This window comes from Mus caroli, chromosome 15, assembly GCF_900094665.2.
Source record: "Mus caroli chromosome 15, CAROLI_EIJ_v1.1, whole genome shotgun sequence".
NCBI classification, from domain to species: Eukaryota; Metazoa; Chordata; class Mammalia; order Rodentia; family Muridae; genus Mus; species Mus caroli.
Window position 1 is genome coordinate 3,197,595 of NC_034584.1, and position 17,711 is coordinate 3,215,305.

The 17,711-nt window shown below is 40.4% G+C and overlaps 1 protein-coding gene across 3 annotated transcripts in view; it reads left to right on the forward strand.

Moving 5' to 3' along the window:
- Fyb1 (FYN binding protein 1) overlaps positions 1-17,711 on the forward strand; it is a 136,457-nt gene that overhangs the window by 97,029 nt on the left and 21,717 nt on the right. For 2 of the 3 annotated variants that reach the window (XM_029470072.1, XM_029470074.1), the window contains exons 4-13: positions 61-107; positions 2,208-2,227; positions 2,716-2,750; positions 4,803-4,923; positions 8,795-8,954; positions 10,691-10,835; positions 12,819-12,841; positions 13,974-14,043; positions 15,041-15,178; positions 16,898-16,923. In XM_029470072.1, coding sequence (XP_029325932.1) covers positions 61-107; positions 2,208-2,227; positions 2,716-2,750; positions 4,803-4,923; positions 8,795-8,954; positions 10,691-10,835; positions 12,819-12,841; positions 13,974-14,043; positions 15,041-15,178; positions 16,898-16,923 — 785 coding nt within the window. The remainder of the gene's footprint in view (positions 1-60; positions 108-2,207; positions 2,228-2,715; positions 2,751-4,802; positions 4,924-8,794; positions 8,955-10,690; positions 10,836-12,818; positions 12,842-13,973; positions 14,044-15,040; positions 15,179-16,897; positions 16,924-17,711) is intronic. The other variant, XM_029470073.1, reaches the window with a different exon arrangement.

Sequence of the window (17,711 nt, forward strand, 5' to 3'; positions counted from 1 at the left end):
AAGGCAAGCTTCTACTTTATTCTCATGGGTGTTTTTCTTTTCCTTCTTTCTTGTTTTCAGACATCCTATAAATGAAGAAAATCAAGATGGTGTCATGCACTCTGATGGTAAGGAGTAACTTTCTTCTTCTTTTTTTTAATCTGAAGTACATGTTTGAATTAGTCAAATGTCATGGCATCCTTAATGGCCAGTTACCATCACTGGCCTATGCTGGCCGGATCCCCTGTTTTACTGATTTCTTAGCGTTCTCATGCTTCATTTCCTTCTCTTTCTCACTACAGACAACATCCTAAAACACTCAGTGTGTATTTGTACATATTCTTCTCATATGATTATATGTAAGGATACATGTAATTTATATGAAAAGCAGATTCTGGAGTTTTCTTTTTGAGAACACTCAGTGCACGGGTTTTCCAGCCTCCACTCCATGACTGTGCACACATTTAGTCTGTGGTGAGTAGGCACCGCCCAGCACACCGTGGAATGCACATCTTACCGAGCTCTGTCTCACTGGGAGTGAAGAGACCCTGCAGGGCTCCGCTATGGGCTCGTCCAGGTGGACCTCAGAGACGCCATTTCTTCATAGAGCAATGGCAGTGGAAAGGCTGGTTGTGTGCTCCGAGGTAGTTACTTTGCTGGACAGGACTAGAGTGCTCCTCAGAACTCATACCCTGTCTACAGTCTCAGCAACAAGGCACGGATGTGGCCACGTCCCCACCTTTCACTAAGCTTTCTCATCATTTTCCCAGTCTTATGGTATAAAACAGATCTCATTTTAATTTTTATACATTTTATTTTTATTAAACTTATTCTGTGGCCTCTCTGTACACTTATACCATACACTCTGCCCCCACTCAGCCACCCACCTCCCTCTTCCCACTCCTACCCACTCAACACCACTTCCCCAGTGCAAGTCTCCTTTCTATTTCATGCTTTTGTTTTGTAACCCACTGGATTCTGCAAACTACCTACGTTCGGATGAGTGTGGACCCCTCTCCTGGAACGTTGGGAACCCATTACTGGCTTCATCGCTGAAATCAGCGCCTCTCCTCAGCTAATTCATATTGGTTTTCATTTCATGATTCTGTTTTCTGCTCTTGAGTTTGTATACAGTGCCAGTGTTCTTCCAACCAAACTCAAAGTAATTCATGCTCTTCCTATAGTATATCGACTATATATGAATGTGGGTATGTGTGTGCGTATATGATGTGGCCAATTGGAAGTTTTTAGTCCCCGTCTTAGGGTTACTATTGCTGTGATGAATCACCACATGGGGAGGAGAGGGCTTATTCAGCTTATGCTTCCACACCACAGTTCATCACTGAAGGAGGTCAGAACAGGAACTGGGCAGGAACCTGGAGGCAGGAACCTGGAGGCAGGAGCTGATGCAGAGGCCATGGAGGGGGCTGCTTACTGGTGTGCTCCTCATGGCTTGCTCAGTCTGCTTCCTTATAGAACCCAGGACCTCCAGTCCAGGAATGGCACCGTCCAAAATGGGCTGGGCCCTCCCCCAGCAATCACAATTAATCTATAGGTTCTCCTACAACCCAATTTTATGAAGGCATTTTTTAAAAATGGAGGTTCCCTTCTCTCAAATAATTTTAGCCTCTGTCACATTGACATAAAAGTACCCAGTACAGTCCCTGAGCTCTTTTCTATCCCTTTGTCCTATCTATGTGTTTTAAAGCAATACAACATTGTTGTTTTATTATGGCTGCGCTTAATGTTATTATCTTAGTAACATAATATCAGATTATGGCTTGATATCTGGCAGGGCACATTTTACACTAGACTCTTGAGTAGTCTTTTTTAATTTAATCACCTTAGCTTATTTAATTCATGAAAGTAAATCCTTAAGAAAGAATATGCCAATGAGTGTGAACTATTGGTGATTTCCACCTTCCCCCCGCCCCTGCCCTGCTTTACATCATTTCACATAAATACATGCATCAAATGTACTATGCCCCACATAAAGCAAATAATAGGTACCATAACTGTTATTTATTTTTGAATTATCTTATAAAAATTAATAAAATAACTTTGTAATTAAATTACAAGTGTTAAAAAAATACCAAGCACATATTTTATTTTGTGCGTTAAAACGTTACGTTCGGTTATACTTTAAATTGTTATAAGTACTATTTTATCCATTTTGAAGTGTGTCTAATTACAGCATATTGTCTTGTTTTGTTTTTTCAATCCTTTAGGTACTGGAAATCTAGAAGAGGTCAGATATTTTTATATTTCTTTTTCTATTGCTAAAATGGAATGCTTAACAATTATTATGATTCACATAGTATTGTTATAAACAGACAAATAAAAAGTTTTACAAGTCCCAATAGTATTTTTTCCTTTTCTAACCTCAGTTAATATATGAATGCTTGAAATATTATATGCCAGTCAGCATGCTGACCCATGGTAGAGTAGGGTAACGCTGAACATGTGTCTGGCTGCATAGCTAAATTATGAACAAGACAGAGAATTTAATTTCCTTTATTTTGTTCCTAGTGTCTCTCACAGTTAGAAAGAGAGAGAGAAAAAGAAAATTTCAAATAAGCCAATTTAGGCTCAAATTATATAAACTCATAAACATTTTAAGGAACAATTTGCCAATGAGATATATGTTAAACACTTATTTTAAGGAATAAATTGTCAATGAAATATGTGTGTGACCTTTTGGAATAATCACAGTAATTATCTAATTTTTCTTGACAGGAACAAGAGAGTGAAGGAGAAACATACGAAGACATGTATGCATTGCTTTCATTACCATAATGATTTTCTTCTAAAATGAATACAGTGTTTTATAAGAGGGCAGATGGGTATGCAAAAGCACTAGGAAGGAAAAGCTTTATTTACACTGACGTTTGGCCTGTAATGACCTTCCTTATTTTACTACAAAGGACTGAAATTGGTTCACTTCTTCAAGAACGCTACATGGGACTCTGGTGACAAACTGCCATGCGGGACCTGAAGCTACCTGAAAAGCAGTCAGGGGATAGACTCCAAAATCTGTATCTTTCTCTCCCTTCCTCCCTCTCCCTCTCTGTCTCTCTCTTTGTCTGTCTCTCTCTCTCTCTCTCTGTCTCTCTCTTTGTCTGTCTTTCTCTCTCTCTGTCTCTCTCTCTCTGTCTCTGTCTCTCTCTGTCTCTCTCTGTCTCTCTCTGTGTCTCTCTCTCTCTCTCTCTCTGTGTGTGTGTATGTGTGTGTGTGTGTGTGTGTGTGTTGTATCTTCTTCACCCAGTTATTATGGACTGTACCAGATGCCCACATTATAGCCTACTGAGTAGATATGAAAAAATGACTCTGCAATGGAGTTTAAAATAGACTAAGAAATTGCTTGGAAACTGCCTTCATTTGAATTTCTATTACTATGAAGAGATACTATGACCATGGCAATTCTTAAAAAGGAAAACATTATTTAATTGGGATTGGCTCACAGTTTCAGAGGCTCAGTGCATTATTGTCATGATGAGAAGCATGGCAGCATTCATACAGGCATGATGCTGGAGAAAGAGCTGTGAGTTCTACATCTTGATCCACAGGCAACATTTGCAACTGACCCACCAGAACTAGTTTGAGCATATGAGACCTCAAAGCCAGCCTCCACAATGATTCACTTCCCCCAACAAGGCCACACCTCCTGATAATGCCACTCCTGGTGGGCCTCGAATTCATGCCCATGAGTCTATGGGGTCCATTCTTATTCAAATCACCACAGAAAGTGTGTGGAACTAGTAGTAATCTTTTTTTAAGGTATTTATTCATTCACTTTACAATCCAATATAAGCCCTTCCTCTCCTCCCAGTACCCGCTCACACAACTCCTCCCCCCATTTCACCTTTCCCTTCTCTTTTGAAAAAGGGAATCCCCCTTCTGGGTGTTTTACACACACACACACACACACACACACACACACACACACACACCAGCACATCAAGTCACTTCAGCACTGGGCACATCCCCTCCTACTGAGGCTAGGCAAGGTGGTCCATTTAGGGGTGCAGGATCCACAGTCAGGCAGGTAGGAAACAGGCTCAGGGACAGCCTCTGCTCCAGTTGTTGGTGGACCCTCATGAAGACCAAGCTGCTCATCTGCTACATATGTGCAGGGGGTCTAGGTCCAGCCAATGATCGCTCTTTGATTGGTGGTTCAGTCTCTGGGAGCCCCCCAAGGAACCAGACTCTGTTGGTCTTCCCATGAAGTCCCCGGCCTTTTTGGGTCCCTCAGTCCTTCTCCCAACTCTTTGTAAGACTTCCAAGCTCCATCTTATGATTGGGTGAGTCTCTGTATCTCTTTCCATTGGCTGCTAGGTGGAGCCTCTCGGAGGATATTTATGCTGGGTTCCTATTTGCAAGCAGAGCAAAGGATCTTTAATAGTGTTCGATTGAATGCTGAGCTCAGGTGTCTTAATTTCCTCTGCCCAATTCTTCAACCTGTTCCATGTAGTCTCTAGATTAGAATGTGTTTGAGTAACTGTGCTCACGCATGCCTAGGAAAGTGTGGGGGCGACTTGCCAGCATCAAGGACAGGGGCTTTCTGATCAGTGCCTCCCTCCTTGTGGTGCACACTGCAGCGGGGAGTAGCTGCACTGCCAGAGAAGGTATTTGTAGCTATGGGCTCCTCTGGCTTTACAAACAATCTCACACAGCCAGAGTTCTCACATCTTTAGCTTCTTGCCTTCATCTCTCATTTTTGGAGACCTCATTCTGTAGTGGGTAGACAACACCTCTCTGCACAGCGGTTCCTGACCTACGAACACCTGCACATGTAACCACAACATAACAATTTCTATTCACAGAGACTCATCTAAGGAAAGAGACAAGAAACGGGAAAAAGAAGAAAAGAAGAGGTTGGAACTAGAACGGAAGGAGCAGAAGGAGAGAGAGAAGAAAGAGCAAGAACTGAAGAAGAAATTCAAGGTGAGAGCTTGCTTGCTGATGAATAAAGCCATAGCATTATTTTTGTCCAAAACACCATCTTATCCTACCATCAAAAATGAAATGGGATTAATAAAATAAAATAAAACTAGCTTATAATTGGTGGGTACCCAGGGATTTCCTGTTGACAGAGGAAATGAATACATCATTACTGTGTGCCATGAGTCTGGACTCACACACAAAGATGTCCCAATGGCACATCACACAGTGGTTGCTTTGGACATAGTATTCCTGGATGAACCACATTCCCTGGAGTTACCAGAGACCCTGGTCTCTGGATCAAACTATACACTTGCCTTTAAGCCTCATACTTAGTGATAGTCTATGACCTGTTGCCTCTCGTCCCTCTTTAAATGCTTCAACTTCTGACCTTTATCTTCTCTGAATGCTGGTAACTGTCAGCTCTATGGCTACCCCTACTATGCTACATGCACAGGCTGAACTCTCATGGCTGTGCCATCTTTGATGACGGAAGCCATCTGGTATGTTTCCGGGGCCTCAGAAGTATTTGGAGCAACGATGTGAGTTACAAAACTATTCTTCACTTCTAAGGGAATTCACATGGTTTTCATTAAATATTTATTCCTTTAAGTATTTATTTCTCTAGAGAATTTGATACATGGGATTACGAAGTGTGACTCATGTATAACTTCCCAGTGCGTTTGTTATGTTAAAACAAAAGTTTCCCAGCTTGCTGCAAGGAAAACACCCAGCTTGGAGTCGTTGGGACAGACCTAGATTCCAATTCCAGCTGTACGTACCCGTTCTGTATTCTCAGACTTATTCCTCACGCCTTGGGGTTCAGATTCTTCGTCTTTAACGTGAAAATAAATGACATTTCCTATAGTCTGTTACAAGATTAAATGAAATATGATATAAAAGCCTCTATATCTACTATGAGTTTCCGTGACATCTTGGAGAAAGTCTTCTGCATACAAGGAACGTTACGATTGTAACGCAAAAGCTAAGACATTTTACTCACACAGAGTCCACGACTACTGAGATGTATGATCTCGAAGGAAACATTTGATGCAGGGAAATGCATGTAGTATACTTTTCACAAGAGAGTATCCATAGTTTTCAAGGATTTGACAAAGACTTTGCCTACCCTGGAGAACTGTAGTAGGCAGCCATATCTTAAACAACAACAACGATAAACAAACAAACAAAAACCAATAACAGAAACAAAAACCAAGGCATTCAAATGTCATCCAGGACTTTTGATTACCAAGAAGAGAATTCCAGTGGCCAAGCAGCCCTCACACCAACCCGACGCAAAGCGTTAGATGGATTTTTAGTTACTCCCTGCACAGGGCCACAGCAGAGCTCATTGCAGGGGACAGGGAGCTGTGTCAGAGTCATGCTACCCCCAAAGGACTTGGAATCCAACTGACTGGCTAGCCAGAAAGATTTTGGACAGCACTTTGTGTCCTGCCTGTGAGCAATGTCTCCTCTTCAGGAAAAGGGATATTTATTGACTTAGGGCAGTTTTTATATATAATTAGCTTGGGGTTTGAGAGATGGCTTAACTCTTAAGAGCACTGGCTGCTCGTCTAGAGGACCTGGTTTGATTTTTTAGCACCCACATAGTGGCTCACAAACTGTGACTGCAGTCACTCCATGGATACTGCATGCTTTGCACAGACATATATGCAGACAAAACTCCACACACATTAAACATTTCACAAAAAGATAACTTCTCTAGGGAATAATTTTATACAATAATAAAGCCTCTATGTTTAAGGCAAAAAAGAAAAACAAAGGATTTGAGGTTAGTTTGGGAAAAAAGGTAATGCATTGCTTCACACATTCATTCAAATAATTTTGTTAATACAAAAAACAGTATAGAAGTCATATCAGTGAATAAGAGCCCAAGAGTCTGTCAAGTGTGAGACCTATATTTTACTCAGATGTTAATAGACACTGGGGTTGTAAATGTGAGAATCCATCAGTGTAATGGCATATCATAATTAAATTTATAGTTTTTCTTTTTTGCTGACATATCAATTTATTGATACTAAAATAAATTTGACTTTATTAAGAAATCATTCTTGCCGGGCAGTGGTGGCACACACCTTTAATCCCAGTACTTGGGAGGCAGAGGTAGGCAGATTTCTGAGTTCAAGGCCAGCCTGGTCTACAAAGTGAGTTCCAGAACAGCAGAGCTATACAGAGAAACCCTGTCTCGAAAAACCAAAAAAAAAAAAAGAAAAGAAAAGAAAAGAAAAACGAAAAAAGAAAAGAAATCATCCTCAAAAACTGGCATGGCACTATGTATTTCACTGAAGTCATAAAAAAGAGTCAACAAGTAACCAATTCATACTCTGAACACTGCATGAATCCAAGCCCAACGCAGCTGCAGATCTGTTAGTCAAATATTCAGATTACACATTGTTTACAGAGTCCAACTATATAATAAAGCCAGCTCAGCCCAAAACCTTTCTACTTGAGTCTGCTCTTACTAATAAATCCCATAGTTGATATGATAGTTGGCTATCAATTTATGCTTTTAATTAATTAATATGTCACCTAATTCACAACATAGGCTCAATGAAACACGCTCTTCCCCACCCCCCAAAAAATCACAATCCATACTTGTCAAAAGATGAGAGACACCCTATTAAAGACAGTCATTTAGGAAAAGAAAATTAGGATCTAAGGACTCATGCCTTAAAATATATTATTCTATTAATAAATCATCATACTATTCAAATATTAGTTATGAAAACTTTGCCTAGTATTTGTTTACTATTTTTGAAGCTATTTATATACTGCTATCTTATTTGTAGCAGATAGTATTTACTACAAGTTTATATTTCAACAGGCAAAAGAAAGGAATTCAGGAACAAAGGGGGGGAGGGAGGGAAGGAGGGAGGGGAGGAGGGAGGGAGGGAGGGAGGAAGGAAGAATGTAAGAGAGAAAGGGCTAGTGTGCATTAGTACATATGCGGTCCCATTTACTCGATCTTTGTTCCAGAGGTCTTCTGCTCATCAGACCCCCACCACTCTCTGATGAACCACACACACCTGTTCTCCTGGTCTCTGTTGGTCTTGCACCACCCCTGCGGCTTGGCGCTTAACTCTTTCTCTTTTGTATCTTTTCTTCATTCTTCCCTCATAAATTACATCCCGGTTGCAGCTTCCCTTCTCCCACCCCCTCCTAGCCCTGCCCCCCTTCACTCCACCTCCACTTCTCTTCAGAAAAGTTCAGGACTCCCACGGATATCAACAAAATATGACGCATTAAGTTATAGTAAGGCACCATTCTTCATATTAAGGCTGGATGAGGCAACCCAGGAAGGAAAAAAGCGTCTCAAAAGCACTCAAAAGGGTCAGGGATAGCCCCTGGTCCCACTCTTAGGAGTGCCACAAGAAGACCAGTTTACACAACTGTAACATATATGCAGAGGGCAGAGGTTAAACCCACGAGTCAGAGCAAGACCTCCCTCCCTCTCTTTCCCTCTGCATGTGTGTTTGTGTGTCTGTGTGTGTCTCTATGTGTGTCTGTGTGTGTATCTGTGTGTGTCTCTGTGTGTGTTCATTTTTTCTGTATTATTCTTTGACTAGATCCACTAGTAAGACCCCCTGATTGTCAGTTCAGTCTCTCTGAGCCCCTGTAAGCCCTGGGTAGTTGGTTCTGTGGGGTTTCTTTGATGTTCTTGATCCCCCTGGTTCCTACAATCCTTCCTCCCCTTCTACAGGGTCCCCTGAGGTAAGCCTACTGTTTGGCTGTGGGACACTGTGTCTGCCTTAACCCCTTTAATAAGAGCACACACCAGGAGTGACAGTTGTGGAATTATTGTCTTTTGAGATTACATTTTTAGTGTTTTTCCATTATGTTTTCTACCTTGTAGCTCACAGGCCCCATTCAAGTCATCCACCATGCAAAAGCCTGCTTCGATGTCAAAGGAGGAAAGAACGAGCTGAGCTTCAAACAAGGAGAGGACATTGAGATTATCCGCATCACAGACAACCCAGAAGGAAAATGGCTGGGCAGGACTGCAAGGGGGTCATGTGAGCTCACCTTTTCCAAGGGCTTGGAGGCTTTCGGGGCTAGTCAGTTTCTTATTCCCCCCCCCCACCTCTCTCCCTCCCTCCTTACCTCTCTCCCTTTCCCTTTTTCTCCCTCTCTCCTTCCCTTCTTCTGTCCCTCTCCCTCCCTTTCTTTCCCTCCATTGGGTGTCTGTGTGTGTGTGTGTGTGTGTGTGTCTGTGTGTGTGTGTGTCTGTGTGTGTGTCTGTCTGTCTGTCTGTGTGTGTGTGTGTGTGTGTGTGTGTGTATCTGTGTCTGTGTTCATTTTTTTCTGTATTATTTTTGGCTAGTTTTATTTGAGAACTTCATATAACATGTTTTGATCATAGTCACCTTCCTCCCCAGCTCTTCCCCGATTCAAACTCTCTTTCCTTTTCAACCAACTTTGTATCTTTTTCCCTCCCTTTCTCCCTGATCCATAGCAATTTATGTTACCCAAATATTCTTGGATGTGTGTCTTTTCACTGGAGTGTGGTCTACACCAGGGGCTATGCCTTAGAGGAAACTTACTTGTTCTTTTCCAATAACTATCAGTTGCCAGTCACTTGTTGGTTAGGAATGGAACTTCATGCCCAACTCCCCTCTCATGTAGGGATTGATCTGTCTAGGTCTTGACAGGTCTTGTGAATAGTATCACAACTGCTATAAGTTTGTATGTACAGTTGTCCTGCTCTGTCTGGAGGACAGTTTTCTTCTAATTGTCTGCCTTTTTCTGGTCCTTAAACTCTTTCTGTCCTTCTGCAATATCCCGAGCCTTGGAGGAGGGGTACTATACATACCTTCCATGTAAGGTTGGGCATTCTTTAGTCTCTGATCCACTGCACTGTTCCCAGTCATGGGTCTACGTGTTCATTATCTATGTGTATCTATGTATAAACAGAAGCTTCTAGGATAAGAGTTATAAGATGCCTAAACCTATGCAATGTATGATGTATGATAAGTCATCAGGGGTTATTTTAATACTGTATCCATGAAGAATAGTAGTACCTTCTCTGCCTAGCTATAAGTCCCTTTTGAGTTAGCATTGGATCCTTCCAGACCTTTATGCCTCATATTAGGAATATGCTATGGATAAACAGAGAGGGAAAAAAAGTATAGTTCTCTTTAGTGAAGAGTGATGTAAACTTTTACAAAAGTCATTATGTTCTTCATTTCAGTTGGGGGGAAAAAAAAGAAATGTGTCCTGCGAGGCACTTTAAAATCTTCACATTAAATTTTTTAAAATGTATTTATTTATTATATGTAAGTACACTGTAGCTGTCTTCAGACACTCCAGAAGAGAGCATCAGATTTCATTACGGATTGTTGTGAGCCACCATGTGGTTGCTGGGATTTGAACTCAGGACCTTTGGAAGAGTAGTCGGTGCTCTTAACCACTGAGCCATATCACCAGCCCATTCACATTGAATCTTGACTCACTTTAAAGTGTCACAAGTTAAGTCTCTAACAGAGTATATAAAACCACAGAAGGTCCTTAAGCCAGGTGGCAAGCAAAGAGACCTTTAATGTTTAATGAAGTACCATTGGATGTACCCATGTGTTCATGCATAGGTATGCACATACGTAGCCAGGGGACCAAATCCAGAGCTCTGGGCATGTTAAGCTCCATTCCCAGCCCTGAAGAGAAATCTCTAAGAGTAAGTGAGCAATTGATGCTTCAAAACACACTCTCAAGTGTCTAAGCTCCAGGTGCCCGGACCCCTTTCTCCCTTTGGTAGATGGTTATATTAAAACAACTGCCGTGGAGATTGACTATGATTCGCTGAAACGGAAGAAGAACTCCCTCAATGCTGTCCCACCAAGACTTGTTGAAGATGACCAGGAGGTCTATGATGATGTGGCTGAGCAGGATGCCCCTAACAGGTGTGTGACACACCCAGGCAGCGAGCACACTACTGCCCCCTTGCCAGACGTCATGTATTTCAGGATTCCACAATTGTACCTTCCATGTCACCTAATGCTCTCAGTCACCAAACTAAATCACTGTGTACAACAACCCCAGTGTGAGTGACTGCAGGGCCCTGTGAAACTCGTTATCTTCTTTTACTTGTTGGCCACACACATCATGTGCTATTTGAAACATAGTGGGTTGTATAATTGTGTTAAATGTGTTGTCTGCTACACAACACTCTTGTGATGTTCATTATGAGTTAATCTTAGGGACATGCCTAAACTAGTATGATTTGAGAAACTATGAAGAAGAAGAGGTAAAGTATACCACACATGTGCGTGTGAGTGTGTGCGTGCGCACACACACACACACACACTCTCTCACACACACACACACACACACTTTTTCACCCTTAAATCTCTGAGTCTAAATACATTTCGTGTCATTGTGTAAAAATATAACAAGAAAGAGAATGGCTTACACTACAACTCTAGTATAGGCCTAAAATAAATCAGATCTCAATCTTCTATAATCCATAGACATTCCATAAAAATCCAACTTTCCAGTGTCTAATTACTCCTAATTACTCCACTACATTAGAGTGGCATTTTCTCCTAGAAAAATAAACACACTTTCACGGAGCAGAGGAACAAAACCGAAGTGTCCTATTTGGAGAGGCAAATAAAGGCATATTCTCCCACGTGTCAGCATGGGAGTTTCTCAAGGCTACACTGAAATACTTGAGACCTTTGACTTATAAAGAGGAAAGGTTTGTGTAACTGGTATTTTGGAAGTTCCAGTCTGAGATCAAGGAATTGTATATACCACATACAAATATAAATAAATTCACCCTATAGATGAAATGAGCGTGTAGGAGCTCTGCTCCTATCGTGTGATACTCCTGAGGCTTTAGCTGTGAGACTCTCCAAGGGGAGACACTCTCCAGGAGCATCAGTTATCCAGAACACAGTTCTAAGAACTGCCTCTTTCAGGGGAGGGGCAGAGAAAATAGATATGACGGCGACTGCTAGAGACAGTGTGACAACAGTTTCTAGAGGGTGATGTACCATGCCATTCTACAAAGTTCCATTGAGAGCAGTGTGCCTTTATTAATTATCCAGTGGTCTGTATCAGACTAGTTCCTTCCACTGGATTATAAAAGGAATGTTCAAGTTGAGAACCAGGGTACAGTTGTCCTGCATGAAGATAACATCACGTTTGTGCCTGCTGCTGGTACAAAGACCAAAATGGGGTCAGCACATAGCTAGGTTCAAGAGGAGTTAAACCCCCGGAATCCCAGATTCCTTCCTGCAAAATGACAAAATTGTACAAGCAGACGTCTTACATTTTTCCAGTGCCCACACTTGGTTCACACAGGGCGACACAGGCCAGAGTACCTGACTATAAAAGCTAAAATAGAAATTCTTGACTGTTAGGTAAAAAATAAAATAAAAGTAAAAAACAAAACCGACCTGGGTTTTGAGAGATAAAAGTCCTATCAAGAGATCAGCTCATTTTATTTTCTCTTAAAACAAGACTGTAATGATATTAGATTAAGAGTTAGATATGGTGGGTCTAAGATACTGAAAATGGATATAACTGATGAAACGATAATTGTCCTAATTGACTCCTAAAATAACACAGGGTGACTTTTAAAGTAATTTTAAATATAATGTGTAATGATTGAAAACTGCCTAATGGGAAGTTTATTGAAAGAAAGCAGCCTTCAGTGTCATGAACTAGGATACTAGAGCCCACTGTTTCCTGCTAATTGGTTACATTGTTGCCCTGTCCCTTCTGATCTACTACACTTAACGTTCTTCTTGCTCTTCCTGTATTTCATCCTAGTTTTAAGTAGAATGTTAATATTTACAGTCTGCTCAGTGTTTGAATTTCTATTCTTGGAAACCAAATAATTCATTCATTAACACATTTCTTTTTTGTTTCGTTCCTAGCCACGGTCAGAGCGGAAGTGGAGGTGAGACACAAGCTTTCTGTTTGTAGTCTTGAACATGTTTGAAAATGTTAATGAGAAAACACTGTAGTTTGCTAACTGTAAAGAGGAGTTTTTTTTATATTTCTGTACATCAAATCAAGTATTTTAAATATCATTTTATTGGTACAGCCATTGTGCCACAAGAAGATTTCTGTGTAAGCATATAATGAACTTTACCATATCCTCCCAACCCGTACCTTTCTTCCTCTTCCTCTTCCTCTTCCTCTTCCTCTTCCTCTTCCTCTTCCTCTTCCCCCTCCCCTTACTTCCTACCTTTGCTCCCCTAGATAATTTCTCTTCTGCTTTCTTGTCATATATACATACATCATTTTATAGATCTGTATAGGAACCAGAAGTTAAACACTCAGCGGGATCTTCAGGAGGGAAAGTACTTGGAGTCTATGACCCAGATTCTAGACTTGGTCACCAAGTGACTGTGACTCAGTCACTTCTGTCTCCCACGTTTGCTGTGGATCCTCGTGTGACTCCAGTCTCAGAGTGCCCGGGATAGTCTTGCTTTCTGCACACTGTCTGAGTGCACCTAAGCCTCCCCAGCGCCACACGGTTTTTATCGCCATTGCTCTGTCGTGCGGCTTAATGTCAGGCATGGTGGTTCCCCCAGAAGTTCTTTTATTGTTGAGAATACTTTCTGCTATCCTAGGTTTTTTTGTTATTCCAGATAAATTTGCAAATTGCCCTTTCTAACTCTGTGAAGAATTGAGTTGGAATTTTGATGGGGATTGCATTGAATCTGTATATTGCTTTCGGCAAGATAGCCATTTTTACTATATTAATCCTGCCAATCCATGAGCGTGGGAGATCTATGTTTTCTCATATTAATTCTCACCCATGCGTTTTACATCAGATCCGGAGTGCCCATCATCCCTCATTTCTTTATGATGGCTTTGGCCCTAACATGCTTTAAAACAATCAATAAAGCAACTGATTTAGGAACTGATAGTGAGAAATGCAAAGTTTTCCACTTAAATGGCTAATACGAAAAAGGGATGCTTTCCGCAGTCAAATGGGAGAGAATTGGTATCAAAATCAGAGTGGCCTGTATGTGATCAGGTTGTACAACTGACAAAAGATTTCCTTCCTAATCCGAATGAAGGGATGTTCCCCCCGCCACCAACAGACGACGAGATCTATGATGGAATAGAAGAGGAAGACGATGATGATGGGTAAGAATGATCACTGAATTGCTTTTCCCCCATGATATCACATATATGATAATTTAATGTTCATCTCCAGATAGTATAAACAGTAGAAAATATGGTTCTTCTTCGGTCCTAAAATTGTGAGAAGGTTTAATTGTCATTAAGGGTAAATCATAAAGGATAATTGTGTCATACTGTAAACAAACTAGTAAATTGAAAAATCTCATTTATGAGAAAAAATGAAAGAAAAGAGGAAAAATTACAGTGATGTGGATGTTTCTCTTTTTTTTTTAAAGAATCTCACAGTCATTTATCTATTAATGAATAATACTTTTACAACCATTTCTAGAGTTTATTGGTTACATGGCTGTGGTGTCTTCTGCATAATAACATAATTATAGCTGGGCATCAGGGCTCATACCTATAATTCTGGGACTCCAGAGGCTTAGCAGAAGCATCACTTGAACCCAGGAGCTCAAGGCCAGTCATAGCTGCTTAGTAAACCTGGAGATAACCTGAGCTATAGGATGAGATTCTGTTTCAAGTAAATTGAGACCTTTGTGATCTGTGGTAATTTTATAGCAGAACCGGTATTGAATATTTATTCCTTTGCTTGATAATAAATGCCTTTATTTTTATAATTATAATTTATAAAAAAATCTTTTGAGTTGATAAATCTTTCCATTTTAAAATAACATATTTAAGATCTAGTGTGTATTTTACAGTAGTCATAAATAATTCCAAGTCAACATTTTAAACTTAATTCTAGCTGACTTGTCCTAGCTTTGTGTTTTAGAAACCTAAATAAATCTAACTGAATAATTAAGAAATGACTAGCTGGGCGAAAGAAATATTCACTCACCAGCATGTATAAATTTAGCAGCACCATATTATTGGCTAAAATGATCTATTTACTATTATTTATGGTCAGCATAGTATAATTACTTAAACTCTGAATGTCCACACAATGTCTTCACGGTTTGCTGATTATTACATTCTGTCAATGCCTGATGCTCCCAAGATCCGTGCCGCAGGTTGACGAGAAGACTAACGCATGGTCCTGGGGGATTTTGAAGATGTTAAAGGGAAAAGATGACAGAAAGAAAAGCATTCGAGAGAAACCTAAAGTCTCTGAATCAGACAATAATGAAGGTTCATCGTAAGAGTCAACTGACTGCCTTCAGTGCACAATAACTACACTAATATTGGTTTAATTGAATGCTACTAATATTCTATAACCAATAAGGAAATCCTGTTGAACTTACACCACTTAACTGCCATTTTCCATTAATCATCACACACTCATCTCACAGTGTAGTTAATTACATTAGAGGACCCCACTTATTCTGAAATTATTGTGTAATTCTAAGGTACACTCTACTTGCCCTGCAAACTTGCATAAATACCAGAGATACACACACATGTGCACATATGCACACACTTTTAAGAACTCAAGCACACACAGTCATTCATGAACATACACACCAGTAGGATCTCTCTCATCAGAACAATCATCTAAAACTTTACTATTCTGATTGCAAGCCTCCATTTTACTGTATGGTATTTTATACTGAGTACTTTTAAAACTCCATATTCTGTATTAAAATTTAATTTGTTAAAATCTAAGACATAATTTAGAATTTTTTTCTAAATATAAAATTGAAAATTTTACAATAGTAATTTATTTTTAAATTATATGCATATACAGATTTGTTTTCAGTATTTCAAGTTAATCTGAATAACTAATGCATAAACAATTTTCAGCCTCAAAACAGCCCCTTAGTGTAAATTCCATGTATATTATTTTGAAGAATCTTAACCATGTGCAGATGAATCTTCCCGTTTTTGCATTTTTCAGCGTGTTCACATTTAACTGAAACCTTTATACATTGTTTTCACACAGCCTTCCTAATGTTATCCTTTGTGTGACGCACCAAAGAGCAGTCAATAAACAGCACACTTACCATGTTGAGGACACAGAACAAGAAGTCTTCTCTTGAGCGACATTGCTCAAATGTAACCTTCACTTGGTGCCAAAGGAAGGTCTCTTTTCTGCCTTGTGTGCACACTACCAAATTCTGATTCGTGGTTATTTGAGCGAATGTCTTTATATCGTACTTTAACCAGTCATTCCTGTGCTGTACATGAATCTTTCAGAAGTGAGTGAGCATGTGGGGGTGGGGGTCTGCTGTGTGTGTGTGTGTGTGTCTGCTTGCGTGCATGCGAATGTGTTCATGCTTGTGTGAATGCATGTGTGTGTGTGCTAACTAACTGTCATAGTTCAGAAAAAACTTCCTCTTCTGCTACAACTAAACCCACCTGATGTTCGTCCCTCTCACCCCTGCCCATCAGCTCTCACTGTCTAGTTTAAGAGTACATTCCTTTCTTATTCATCACTCTCCAGTTTGGTGTAGATAAGGACACACTGGAGAAATGTGGTCATGTTCCAATGACTGCTGCTGATTTTTGACTCTGTAATTTCAGTCCTTAATTTAAATAAACAGTTTGGGCCAAGCTTAAGAATAGCATGGGGCTCTAAAATACTAAGTCCATTTAACTTACTCTGGTGTGCTGACATGCTCAAACTTTAGAGCAACTCTAAGATATTGACCTAGCAACTGTGGGCAACATAAAATGACCGTCTTCATTCTTGACCTTTTTTGAACAACCAAGCTAGTTCAAAGCCAGTCTCAACAAATTCCAAATCGATGGCTAGAAGTTAGTGGCAAATGGAAGATAAGAAAGGTATGGTGGTCAGCAGATTAACCCATGTCACAACTTTAGAATATTTTCACATCTCCCTCATGTAAAGGAATTAAGTTCAAGGTTCATATTACTCTGATTTTAACTATATCCTCTCTCTCTCTTTTTTTTTCAGTCTCCCTTCTCAGCATAAGCAACTGGGTATGTAGTAAAAGCTAATTATGCAGTTTACAAATGATTTCTCACACATGTGGTAGAGGGAAGCATTGAATGTCATCCCTATTCCTGCTTTAAGTCCTGACTCCAAATAATAAACATATCACATTACACAAACAATTTTATCCTAGATGAGCCCAACTACCCAACAATAGAAACACAACCATAAAAATAAAATTCATGTATTATATACTTCTCTTTTGTTGTGATAAAACACCATTAATATCCCTCCCCAAAGCAGCAGGGTCAGGCCTGTCCCAGCAGTTACCTACTCCTTGGTACCAACCCCTGTACTGCTTTTCTATTACTGTGAAACACCTTGATGAAGGCATGGTGAACGAGCAGGAAGCTGAGATCTCACACCTGGTAATGGTATGTGCCTTCAACTCTCAAAGCCACCTCCAGTGACAAACATCAACAAGGCCATACCTGCAAAGCCAGCCCAAACAGCATCACCAACTGGGGACTAGGCTGGCCTTGAACTCAAATGCCTGAGAACATAAGAGACATCTCATTCAAGTCGACACAAGTAGCTTCAAAAGAATTAATCTGAAAGTCACTGTGGCATAGAGATAAGTGGAAAGTAATGGATACCTGTCTTAGACAGGGTTTCTATTCCTGCACAAACATCATGACCAAGAAGCAAGTTGGGGAGGAAAGGGTTTATTCAGCTTACACTTTCCACATTGATGTTCATCACCAAGGAAGTCAGGACTGGAACTCAAGCAGGTCAGAAAGCAGGAGCTGATGCAGAAGCCATGGAGGGATGTTCT